At 35.5% G+C, this 11,723-nt stretch overlaps 2 protein-coding genes across 2 annotated transcripts; both read right to left on the minus strand.

Moving 5' to 3' along the window:
* Nucleotides 1-73: 73 nt before the first annotated feature.
* On the minus strand, nucleotides 74-3,147 carry LOC106776702 (pentatricopeptide repeat-containing protein At4g19220, mitochondrial). The gene has a single exon (XM_014664181.2). The coding sequence runs from the start codon at nucleotides 2,770-2,772 to the stop codon at nucleotides 172-174; it is 2,601 nt and encodes an 866-aa protein (XP_014519667.2). The 5' UTR covers nucleotides 2,773-3,147; the 3' UTR covers nucleotides 74-171.
* A 212-nt stretch (nucleotides 3,148-3,359) lies between these two features.
* LOC106778102 (arabinosyltransferase XEG113) lies at nucleotides 3,360-11,488 on the minus strand. The gene is made up of 13 exons (XM_014666016.2): nucleotides 11,142-11,488; nucleotides 10,505-10,801; nucleotides 10,164-10,369; nucleotides 9,671-9,776; nucleotides 8,850-9,106; nucleotides 8,559-8,694; nucleotides 8,313-8,407; nucleotides 8,162-8,215; nucleotides 6,932-7,045; nucleotides 4,851-4,949; nucleotides 4,639-4,758; nucleotides 3,957-4,043; nucleotides 3,360-3,845 (listed from the first exon to the last, which is right to left on the minus strand). The coding sequence occupies exons 1-13, from the start codon at nucleotides 11,284-11,286 to the stop codon at nucleotides 3,678-3,680; spliced, it is 1,884 nt and encodes a 627-aa protein (XP_014521502.1). The 5' UTR covers nucleotides 11,287-11,488; the 3' UTR covers nucleotides 3,360-3,677.
* Nucleotides 11,489-11,723: the final 235 nt, after the last annotated feature.

Consider the following 11,723-nt stretch of genomic DNA (forward strand, 5'->3'; position numbering starts at 1 on the left):
TAATCCACTTGTAGGAGTATTTTAGTCAATAGAAAAGTGAACTTTTGAATGAGAAAATAGGGAATATGGGTGTAAAAACATATTTGGCCAGAAAGTAATAGTATCCATCTATAAATATTGCTATTATGCCAAGGTGATGTTGACCTCGAAGTGAAATAACTCTCCCTTTTATCAGAAATCAAAATCAATAAGACTGTAACCTGCAGTTTTTCTTAAACCTAAATCCTGGATTGATTGTCTCAAGTCGGTAGCATCTTTCCAGCTTCCTGCAGCTACATACATATTTGACAATGATATGTAATATCCAACATTGTGAGGTTCCAATTGAAAGAGACGTTGAGCAACTAGTTTTCCCAACTTGAGTTCTCCATGATAGTTGCATGCACTTAGGAGAGTTCCCCAAACACCTGAGCTGTCACACCCCTTAGCAAACTCGTAAGCCTCATCCAGTCTACCTGATCTCCCAAGCATGTCAACCACATATACTTGATGCTCAGTCTCAGGTTGTACTCCATATTTCTCCAACATACACTCATAGTACCAAATGCCTTGCTTTACAAGTCCTGAATGCCTGCATGCAGATAAAAGGCTAACAAAAGTGCTTTTGCTCACCCTTTCTCCTGACTCACACATTTCATTGAAGAGTTTGACTGCTTTCTCACCCTTTCCATGATATCCATATGCAGAAATCATCGAATTCCAAGCTGATTCTGACTTCTCCTTTGCATGTCTGAATACGTGTAAGGCACTGTCCAATCTTCCACAGTTGCTGTAGAAATCTATAAGAGCTGCTGATATGAATGAATTATCTCCAATGCCAGTCCTTAACACATGGGCATGGGCCTGTTTTCCATGTCTTAGGACACCGATTTGTGTGCAAGCAGAGAGAAAACTAACAATGGTGATCTCATTTGGTTCAAACTGAATATGGCGAAATAGTTCCAATGCTTCTCTACTTTCTCCATTATGAGATAAAGCTGAGATTATGCAATTCCATGAGCAAAGATTGGGAATGGAACAGAATTTGAACACTACTTTGGCACTGTTGATGTCTCTGCACCTGCCATACATAGTAATTAATGAGTTCTGAACCCGAGTATCTGATCCCAAAGGAGTCTTAAGAGCAAGGCCATGCAGAGACTTTCCTAGGCTTGATATTTCCAGGTTTGCACAGGCAGACAAGATATTTACAAGGGTTATGGAGTCATAGTTGAAAGGAGGTTCCTGTCTCATCAACTTGAAAATATCTAGAGCCTCTCTGATATGGTCGCATCGCACACAACCCACAATCAGTGTGTTCCATGAAGCTATATCTGCTAATGCAGAATTCTCATACAAAATTGAAAAACTGGCAGCTAAGTATCCACAATTGATGTACATATGCATGAGAGAATTTATTAAAAGAATGTGGTTCAAAAATCCAGATTTCAACTGCCAGCAGTGAACTGATTTTCCAAAATGGAGACTGTTAAGGGAGTCGCAAGAAGAAAGAATAGCAAAAACGGTCGAGGAGCTGCAGTTTAGGCTACAACGTAGCATCTCTCTGAACAATTTTTGAGCTTCATCAGAATACCTGTTATGGGAATAGCAAGATATCATTATATTCCATGAGACCGAGTCCTTCTCTGTGGTAGAATTGAACAAGAGCTCAGCTTTCTCCACCAGGTTGCACTTTGAATACATGTCTATCAGGCTGTTCCGTAACATAGCATGATGAGATACAATCATCTGTCTTCTAATTGCAAATCCATGGATGGTTCTTCCTTCTCTGTAGAGCATCAGTTCCGCACAAAGTGGAAGTATAGTAGTTAATGTCACCACATCAGGTGGGAACGACCCTACTATTTGCATTTCAACCAGAAGATCAAATACTTCATTAAATTTTCCATTTGATGCAAATCCTTCCATCATTGCATTCCAGGAAACAGTATCTTTGAGTGCTATTTCTCTGAACACTGTTTCAGCAGCTTCGATGTCTTCACATTGTGAATATAATGAAATGAGAGAGTTGGAAACTGAAACGTACGAGCTGTCCTTGTAACCTAGCTTGATTCCCAGCCCGTGAATGGACTGGCCAAGAGCCAGCTCTCCCAAACTTGAAGATGCTGAAATGGCACAAGATAGACTGACACTGTCTACTGTTTCTTCAGAAAAACTCACCCTTTTGAAGTAATACAATGCATTCACTGGATCACCATTGTAAATACTGGCTCTCATTATCGAATTCCACGAAATGATATCTTTACCTTCCATCTCTTGGTATACACTCTCGGAAGAGCTTAGATCACCACACTTAGCATACATGTCAATAAGAGCATTACATAAACCTATATGCTTTAGCATCCCATATTTTATACTCACACAATGAATTGCCCGTCCTTGGTCAAAGTTTTTCATCAGTGAAGAAGCTGACACCATAAGCAATAGAGTAGTGGAATCAAACCTAGTTTCGGCCTTGATCATTTTCTCTAAGAAGTCCATTACTGTTCTATAGCACTTATTTTCAAGAGATGCTGCAACCATAGCATTCCAAGCAATCACATCTCTGTTGGGAATCTCATCAAACAAACTCTTTGAGGAAGCAAAATCTCCAGCTCTAGAATAAACAGTGAGTAGAGATGTTGAGTTTGGGAGGTGAGCTAGAGCACCTAACTTTAATGCTGCACAATGGGCAGCAGTGGCACTCACAATTTTTGGCTTTCTGAGGGACAGTTTGATATAATCAACAAGCTGAAAATGAATATCACTCGCACGTAGAGTTCTGTGTGGCATTTCCTCAAACAGCTGAATGACACTGAGAAAACAACGACATTAACATGAGAATACGGGGACCCTGTGTCGTCGTTTAACAATGCTGAAGTTCCCAGTTTGGTGGTTCTGCGAAGAAATTGAATGGAATGATTGTGATATTCCAGGTCCAAGCAAGGCTAATTTTCCATTAGCCCATTTTGTTATATACTTCAACGTCAATTCGTAGACTACCCAGGTTTTCATCTTTACTTCATTATTGATTTCAGGTATAAAAAATCCTGTCTTGCTCCGAAGAACGTGAATTTGAGAGCTTAGCAATTTGCAAGGCCACGCATAACAATAAATAGCTCCTGCGTAGTAACTCGTCCATTCATAAACATACTGTAGCAGTGTTTTTCCGTTGCCAAACTCTATTTTTTGTATTAAAGATTTAGTTGTCTTGGTCTAGTCACGTGATGCTAGAGGCGAAACAGGTTTGATGAACAGTTGTTCATCCGTATCTTTTGCATCAAATACTTGTGCTTTTAACTGAATTTTGGTCTTTAATAAAATATTTTTTAAATTAAGGAGTTCTAGGAATTTTACTCCCAATAGATAATGCTAAATACTGACCAAAATTTGAAAAGGGGTGGTGCATTCAGTTGTTCCTGTTTTAATAATTACAGGCAATTCAATATCAACAGAGACATCAGGGCTAAAAAACTGCAATGTTGGAAACTTGGTACGAAGCATGCCCTTCCATTGTTACACAAGAATGACATTTTCTCATCTCTCTAACAACTAGCATCATCAATGTGGACATTCCGAACTTCTGTGATTAATCTTGGTCTTGGAAATGAGTTGGAAACCAAATCACCTTTTAATGAAATCTCTTCCTTGTATCTCCTGTCCTTAGTGTTGAAACAAACATAAACCTGAAGTTGACCTCACCATGGTGGATGATCATCCGCAGAAGTTTGAGGAGGGAGAGGCTTCCATTCAGGCTTCTCATCCCAGTACATATCGTAATAAATGTGTCCAGGAGTGTGATCAAACACGCAGCACCATATACCCACATACCGTTTAACACGGTTTCTAAATTTGTCCTCCCTTTCCTGATAAAAATATGAATGGCTCAGGACATGATAAACATGAATGTCTATTCATTTTTTTTGCCATAAATACAAAAGTGGAACTTCAAATGAAATGAGTAAAGTAGTCCTTGCCTTGTCGCTGAAACCTGTGAAAGCGTCTTGCATTGAAGAGAACTGAATTACTTTTACATCCTTGAATGATGAGAATACTTTCATGTACTGCAAATTCGAAGTAAAAACAACCGGGATCAACGTCTTTTATATATAACCTGGAAATTGTGCAAAGCCAAAAATATATTTCCAGGGCCAGAAAATGAAAAAAAAAAAAAAAGTATTTGATAAACCTAAGGGCTCAATGTTGATGGCATGAGGCTGTGGTATGGGCGGTCACTACCTACATGAAAAGATCCTCCTAAGATGCAATTCTTAAAACAATGTTCTTATTCCAGGAAAAAAAGGGTAGAAAGCTGCCTACAGAAGAGAAAGTCTTCACTTGAAGATATTACGGAGGAATTACTTTTGAAGGAAGAAAATTGAGTTATATGTTTGAGTGATTGGTAAAGATTCCAGCACAATTACAAGTTGGACACCAAAATTACTTATTTTGAGATTCAGATTTAATTTTCATACTGCAGACATAACTAAAATTTCTCACACCATACTCCAAGTGAGCATTCCGAATCAGCTGCTTATCCTTAATTTAAGTTAATATACTTGGTATAACTAAAAGATCCGGCACACAAATATGTACTTTACTTAGGGTTGACTTTGAAGTACATAAAACAACCCTTAAATGGATCAAAATTTGAAGTACCGTTTCTTCATTGCTATGCCTTGGAAATTTGAGTACTCCCCCAATAGTGGTATTATTTGATGCAAAACAATCTTGAGCTCCTTCCTTACAGAGCTGAACATCAAGCCATGAATTCTTCACCTGAATTCAAGAAACCCGGTATAAGTTTCCCGAGTAAGATACAAGAAGAAAGGAATAATCACAATTTCAAATGAAAATGACATGTAATTCACCTCTGAGGGGAGGGAGGGGTTGTCAAGTAACGAGTACTCTCTAATATCTATTCCGGGGCCGAACTCTTCCTCTGGAAGTTGTTTCAACATGACATTTACCTGCAACAGAGTAGATTTCAACAGCAGAGCACACGACAGTGAGAGAAAATGTTTAATTATTACACAGAAGAAAGGCAAGAGGTTGTTACATTAAATGTTGTAAACTCGTGCACAGATAATTAAAAAGGTTGTATATTATTTGGTATTAATATGCAGAGTTCTTCTTTCTGTATCCTACTTGAAGACTACATCTAATTCATGAAAACATGGACATCTGAATTAGTGAAAGCCAAAAAGTTTTAAACCATACAAAAAATTAATTAAATAAAATAAAGCATAGAATTTGTCAGTTAGTTTAAAACATCGAAGGGACACTATGTTTAATCTGAATCGAATGCCTAAAATAGTTATACAAGCTTTCTTAAAATACAAATAATCATGTAGATTATGGACTAGAAGTGGTGAGCAATGTAGTCAAACTGAAAACTCATTTCCACTCTTCAAGCTGACTCCAGTTCCCTTGAGCTTCTTTTAAATTATAAGGGCATATATGATCCACAATTACATCATAGGATAGGCCTTGTCAAATAATATTTGTTACTGTTAGATATATTATCTTTATTTTATATTTATCTTTTAATTTATTTTTTATCTTTAGTTAGTTTGTTATTATTTCTTATTTGATCATAATAAATAGAAGATTTTATTTAAAAAAAAAATAAAAGATAAATATAAAATAAAGATAATATATCTAAAAGTTACAAATCATTAGCACAGTCCCTCCACTCCTAGAACTAATAAATTATTGAAGCAGCCAAAAATTAATTGCATTAACCAACGAAGTTTCCAAGAAAAAATTGAAATTGTGACATATGTAGTGATGAAATATAAAATACTACAGTTCTAAGAAATGATAAAGAACTTTTGAAATCTCAGTAATGTTTGGGGAACAACTACCAACTTAGTTTGAGAGAATTAAGTAGCCTTTACTTAGTGAAAAGTGCTTAGTATAGTAATGTTTAAGTATCTGACCAATTCTATGGAAGCAGGTTTTCAAATTTAATAGTGATTTTATACGTTGCTGCTATTAGAAGCATGTTGGCATATGGTTTTCCAAACGTGAAAAGTTACATTTAATTTTTTAAAATTATTAAATACAAATAATACCATTAAAATAAATTTTTTGTCGTAACTTCTGTCATTGAATCATAGATTTTCCCATGCTTGTCCCATATTTCTTTCATCACTAATCTAACGCCTACAATTATAACAATCCTTTTATTTACATATATATGAACTTATTTTTCTCTTGTCATCCCACAAATTGAAATCCAAAAGATTCAGATTTAATTTGATTGGAGGAACAGGAAGGGAAAAGGAGAAATTTTGGTGAAAAAATCTTTTCTTGGTTCAGAAGTTTGAAGGAGAATGGAAGAGAAATCACAGGGACAAAGACCATTCCCTCCCACTTTTTCCTCCATTTTAATATTCAGAGGATTTGTTTTCTCCCCCTTCCTTCGAAGCAAGCTATCCGTGAGAAACTGATATTTCATATGGCTTTGATGTCTTTTTGGAACCCAATGTCCTTGATACCAAGAAAATTATTCCTTGATTTACATTCTCAGTTTTTCACATCTAAAGCAGATACTACCATCGTGCCTAGTTCATGCAAATATGTAAAACATCAATTTCGAAAATCTTTCTAGCGGAGGTCTGTTTGGGCAAACTTTTCCATAAAAACTTGTAGAAAAAAAATTGAAATTAGCTCCTCTATAATAAGCTAATTGTAGAAGCTCACTCATTTAGTTTTTCTAAATTTTTATGTTTTGACATTCATAAGCTAATTTTAAGTTATGAAGAAACTCATTCTATTTTTTCTTATTACTTTTCTCTTCCAGAAATCCTTATGTGGAAGTTTGTCCAAACAAACCCTGTGTACTTGTCAACAACACTTCTAAGGCTGTTATTCATCAACCCGGACAATATAAAGATAAGTGAACAACGACAATAATTTAGGAGCCACTTGATCAAACTGGACATACCTCAAATACATGATCCAGTGGACAGAGAAAAGGTTGTCTAGTCATAGACCCCTCCAAAACACCAGGATGGGGAAACCATAGCCTATCAACCCTGCACCATAATGGAGGCACAACCTAAACATATACACATAAAGAACCCACTTAAGATCAAATTATATACTTTCTAAAATGAAAATACACTGCAAAAAGAAATCATTAATCATAATCATTAAGAAACCCCAAACCAGCTGTATCAAATGCTCTAGGAATAAAAGTTGACCACATATATCAACCATGACAACATGTTATGCAATAAAAAAATTATTACATTTTTTATTTTGGATGATAGGACTGCTTAAGCTTTAAGCATGAGAAATTCAACCCCACACACCCTTTGTTTACACCAATAACCTTTTTACGCATTTATTAACGGAATCTTAATTACTAAAAGGAGATATTATCAGGAGGGTGAAGAACTCGGCTGTGGAAATATGCCAGTTCTTTTAATTGAATTGACTAATAAGAAATTAATTATATTACATCAATAAGAAAGAGGAAAGAAAAGCATGAAGGAATCATGAAGTAGAAGATATTACTGCAGTCCTAAATGATTTTTAGAGAAAATATTAAAATTGGCTCTAAAGTTATAAGCATCAGCACTACATCAGTCCTTCATGACAAAATTAGTATCTCAAAAATTTAATGCCACCAAATTAGTCCCTTAAAGATCTAAATGTCACCATAACATTACTTTCCTTCAGAAGGACTACAGTAGGGATGCACTTGTATGGATCCCAAAGTATATTGGGAATGCTCCAGTCAAAGGCCTCAATTGCAAAGATGAGGGAAATACTCAAATTGTTGGATATTTTGACGTTTATTGCAAAGGGTCACCAAGCTCCACTTTCAAGATACTATGTTGTTGTCGGAGGTAATTTAATATTGTACAAAAGTAAGAAATAAAATGTTTTGACAAGATCAAGTGCAGAAACAAACCACATGGCAATAACATTAGTCACTTGTGAGCTCATATGGCTAAAGCAACTTATTAAAGGGCTTAAATTTGAAAAAAGTTCCCAAATAAACCTTGTATGATTAATAATTACACATCACCAAGTGTCTAAGAGAACCGAGGAGCAATTATATTAGCAACAAGGTTAGTACATACAACTTATATACTACATCTTGAGAGGAGTATTATAATTATAAAATGAGGAGCATATCATATATTATCAAGAAAATAGTTCTCACCAGTGTTCTGTTCAAAAGAGAAGCAATAGCAAGTGCCGTTCTGATCTGTTTTATCTGGACAAATTCATGTACAGCATAAATGAGGAGATGCAACATCACAATTTCCATTGAAAATGCAGAAGTGAAAAGGATCAGGTCGATACATGCATACTTGGTAATTAACAAGTGTAAAATGTGATTGGATGGTATGATTCCCACTTAACAACAGGCTTTTTGGAATAGATGGCTTGAATGACAAGAACCCCCCTGCAAAGGTTCCTCATGGGGGAGTCAATATATCAACCACATACAGATAATGAAATAATGCATTGAAACATTAAGTACCAATTATGGGTTTTCAGCAAGAATACAAAGCAACTATATGCTAGCTAAAATTGAGGGAGAAATAACTAATTACCAGAAGGATTATAGTATTCTGGTGGGTCACGGAAAAGCATGGCTTCACGAAGTCGGTGGCGCTTTCCTTCAGTGCCTGCATATTGAAATGTTGTATGCACTGCATATGGCTCCAATCTGAGTTGCTGGTACATAGCCTACAGTCATGAATGCAAGTACATTCTTAGGAACAACTGACACAGTTTGTTTCTCTAAGGTTCACTCCGACAGTTAAATATGTAAAAGAAAACATAAAGTATATAACATTTATAATTCGAAAAAGAAGGAATTTGAAAATAAAATTTGATCCTACCTGGACAAAATATGTATGTCCACTACAAAAGATGCTTGAAGGCAAAATTCCTAGCTTTAGATTTCCATCATAAGCATAAACAAGTCCACTGTCCTCATCAACCGACGGTCCTAACTGCCTGTGAACAAGATCATTGAAACCATTCTGATCCCATATCTTGTCATCAGCTAGGAGCAGTTCTTTCCATTCCTTCGCTAATATTTTTGCAGACTCGGTAGGTCTCCAATGGAAAATTCCTATGTTGTAGGCAGCACCAACTACACAAGGTGATAGATACAATTATGAATATAGTATCTGTTCCATTAAAGCTAATAAAGTTTGATAATAAATGTGATAGAATGAGGGACCGAGAGGTTAAATAAGTGAAAAAGAGCTTGAGATTCAAAGCAAAAATCAGGTAGAAAAAACTTCAATGTGTGGTATTTTTAATTTGATATGCCAAAGAATGTGCAATAACTTCAATAAGATTATCTATTGTTCCTAAATAGAGACAAGACATATAATATAATAAAAGTTTCAGAGTCTTAGACATAGTTTGCATATTGGATTGTGTTTTTTGCGGGCTTCTAATCTAAAGCCATAGCAAACAACTGATAGGAAACTCAAAAATAATGCCAGAAATGGAATTTGTATAAAAGGTTCTCCATCATTCATATAAGAAACATTTTCAACCCGTATATGTTATTTGGTTTTCTCTTGCAGATAAAGTTCAATATAACTCAAAATTGTCGGAAGTGAAAAACTACTACCAAAAACCAATATGGGAACAGTAAAAATCAAAGAAGTAAGTTTTGCTCACTATACTGTACAAAAATGTTCACCTTCTTGCCAAATTTCCAGACTATCGTCAACCACTGTTGGAACAACTTGATCACTGGATGTTAAAACATCTGCTCCAGGATAACGAGCTAGATATGGAAGTGGGTTCTGCTCCATGATCACGTAATTGCATATAAGTTTTAAGAATGAAATATATCTCAGACGAACAATTACATAATGTGGTAGGCGATTTCCTTAAAAGATGATTATGTATATCGAATATAATAGATAAGAAGTCCCACAATAATTGCACACAAAGAAGTGTGAACAAGATAAAGAAAGGACACCGGATATGAACAGAGGAACTAACAAGCTGGAAAAGAAACTAAAAATACATTGATAAAATAAATAAATAAATAAAAAGATGAAATGCTGTAATCGTACACATTTTGCAGCTACTACTAAAATTTGGATGATTCATAATAAACACAGCTAGCATATGAATCACCATTAAAGGTTAAAACCAAACATGTATTGAGAAATGGAGAAAAGCACCTTCAACCAAACCATGTCAGTGTCACACATCAACAGCTCGTAACCAAGAGGCAGGATCAAGTTGATCAGAATAACCTTTTCTCTCCCCATTTTATGAAATGTTGGAGAACCCCAGCCAACATCTTCTATACTCATATGGCTGCCCATGTCAAAAACAGGTATCCCTTTCCAATAAAGCGCCTCCAACAACTTGGTGTCCATTGCACCTAAAAGGTAAGTTCAAATCCCTTTTACAAACTCTGATCAACCGTACACAATACAGGCCGGATATGCATCTCTATCAAGGGCGATAAAAAAACACATGATAGTGAAAGTTGGAAGCCTTAAATTGAAACACTCACCCACAAGATAATTAGAAACTTCCAGATCATTCAACTGTTGAACCCAGGTCAAAATAAAGTCCATGAAGGCATAGTTACCAAAGGTAACTATTATAATGTTATCTTTCACCCTTTTCTTAATCAATTCTTTGGTCAATCTGAAAGCCTCAAAAGGTGGCATCGCTTTATTGCGTGGAGGAACATCCAAAATAGGTCTTGTCCTCACATTTCGTGCCTCCGGAGGAACAGAAGGCACAGCATGCCCAGTTGCTAACCGAGAACCGTTGAGCGTCTGTTCTGTAAGATGAACATCTTCATCTGAAAAACATGCACAGTTCAAGGTTTCAATTTGGATCACACCCACATATGAAACAGGTAAAGGGTCAAAAAGGAAAACACAAAAGAAGCTCAATGTATTGAAAAGTGTCATACAAAAGGACCCCTTAACAAATAACAGTGAATTAAAGGACGCAAAAGCGGAAGCAATGTCAATTACTCAAACATTCTGTATCTCCAACTAAGGAAGATTGAAAAGAAAATTAAAACTGAGAAAAGGATATGTGACATTGACAGGAAGTAAGAAAAAAGGTGTGAAATTTAGGAGAAAATGAGTATGAATGAGAGAGTGTGAAAAAGGGTAGAGTTAAGTGAAGGATACTTGAAAGCGACCAAGAAGAGGGGTTGGTGGAGGGATAACGAATGGCGGAGAAGACATAGAGTGAGGAAAAAACGATGCCAATGATGACAACGGTGTAGATCGTGAGGAACAGAGGCCTCGAATGAAGCACTTCCTCACACGCCATCAATGGAAAGAACAACAAATCACAGAGAAACTCAGATTTGCATCTTCCAATTTCAGTCTCTTATTATGGCAATGAAAGGTCAACCCTTAATTCATCCCTCTCTCTTGAGTTCAACATCATCGTCAAAATGAAACTCTGTCTCAGCATCCAATCTCAACTACTCTGTTTCTCTTCATTTTCAAGAAATTTTCATAATCTGCAGTTTGTTAAATAAAAGAAAATAACCAAACAAAATAATACTTCCACATATATATCATTGGTTAAATATGATTCTCATCATAATTAAAATTTGAAATTAATTTTTATTAAATTTACTAAATTTATTTAAAATTTTAAACACATTTTAAAATAATAATTAAGTTATTTATACGATTTAACATATTTTTTTAATGTTAATTAAAAAACCTTTTAAATATTTGAAACTTCAAATAAATTAA

Source organism: Vigna radiata, chromosome 11 (assembly GCF_000741045.1).
Source record: "Vigna radiata var. radiata cultivar VC1973A chromosome 11, Vradiata_ver6, whole genome shotgun sequence".
Taxonomy (NCBI): Eukaryota; Viridiplantae; Streptophyta; class Magnoliopsida; order Fabales; family Fabaceae; genus Vigna; species Vigna radiata.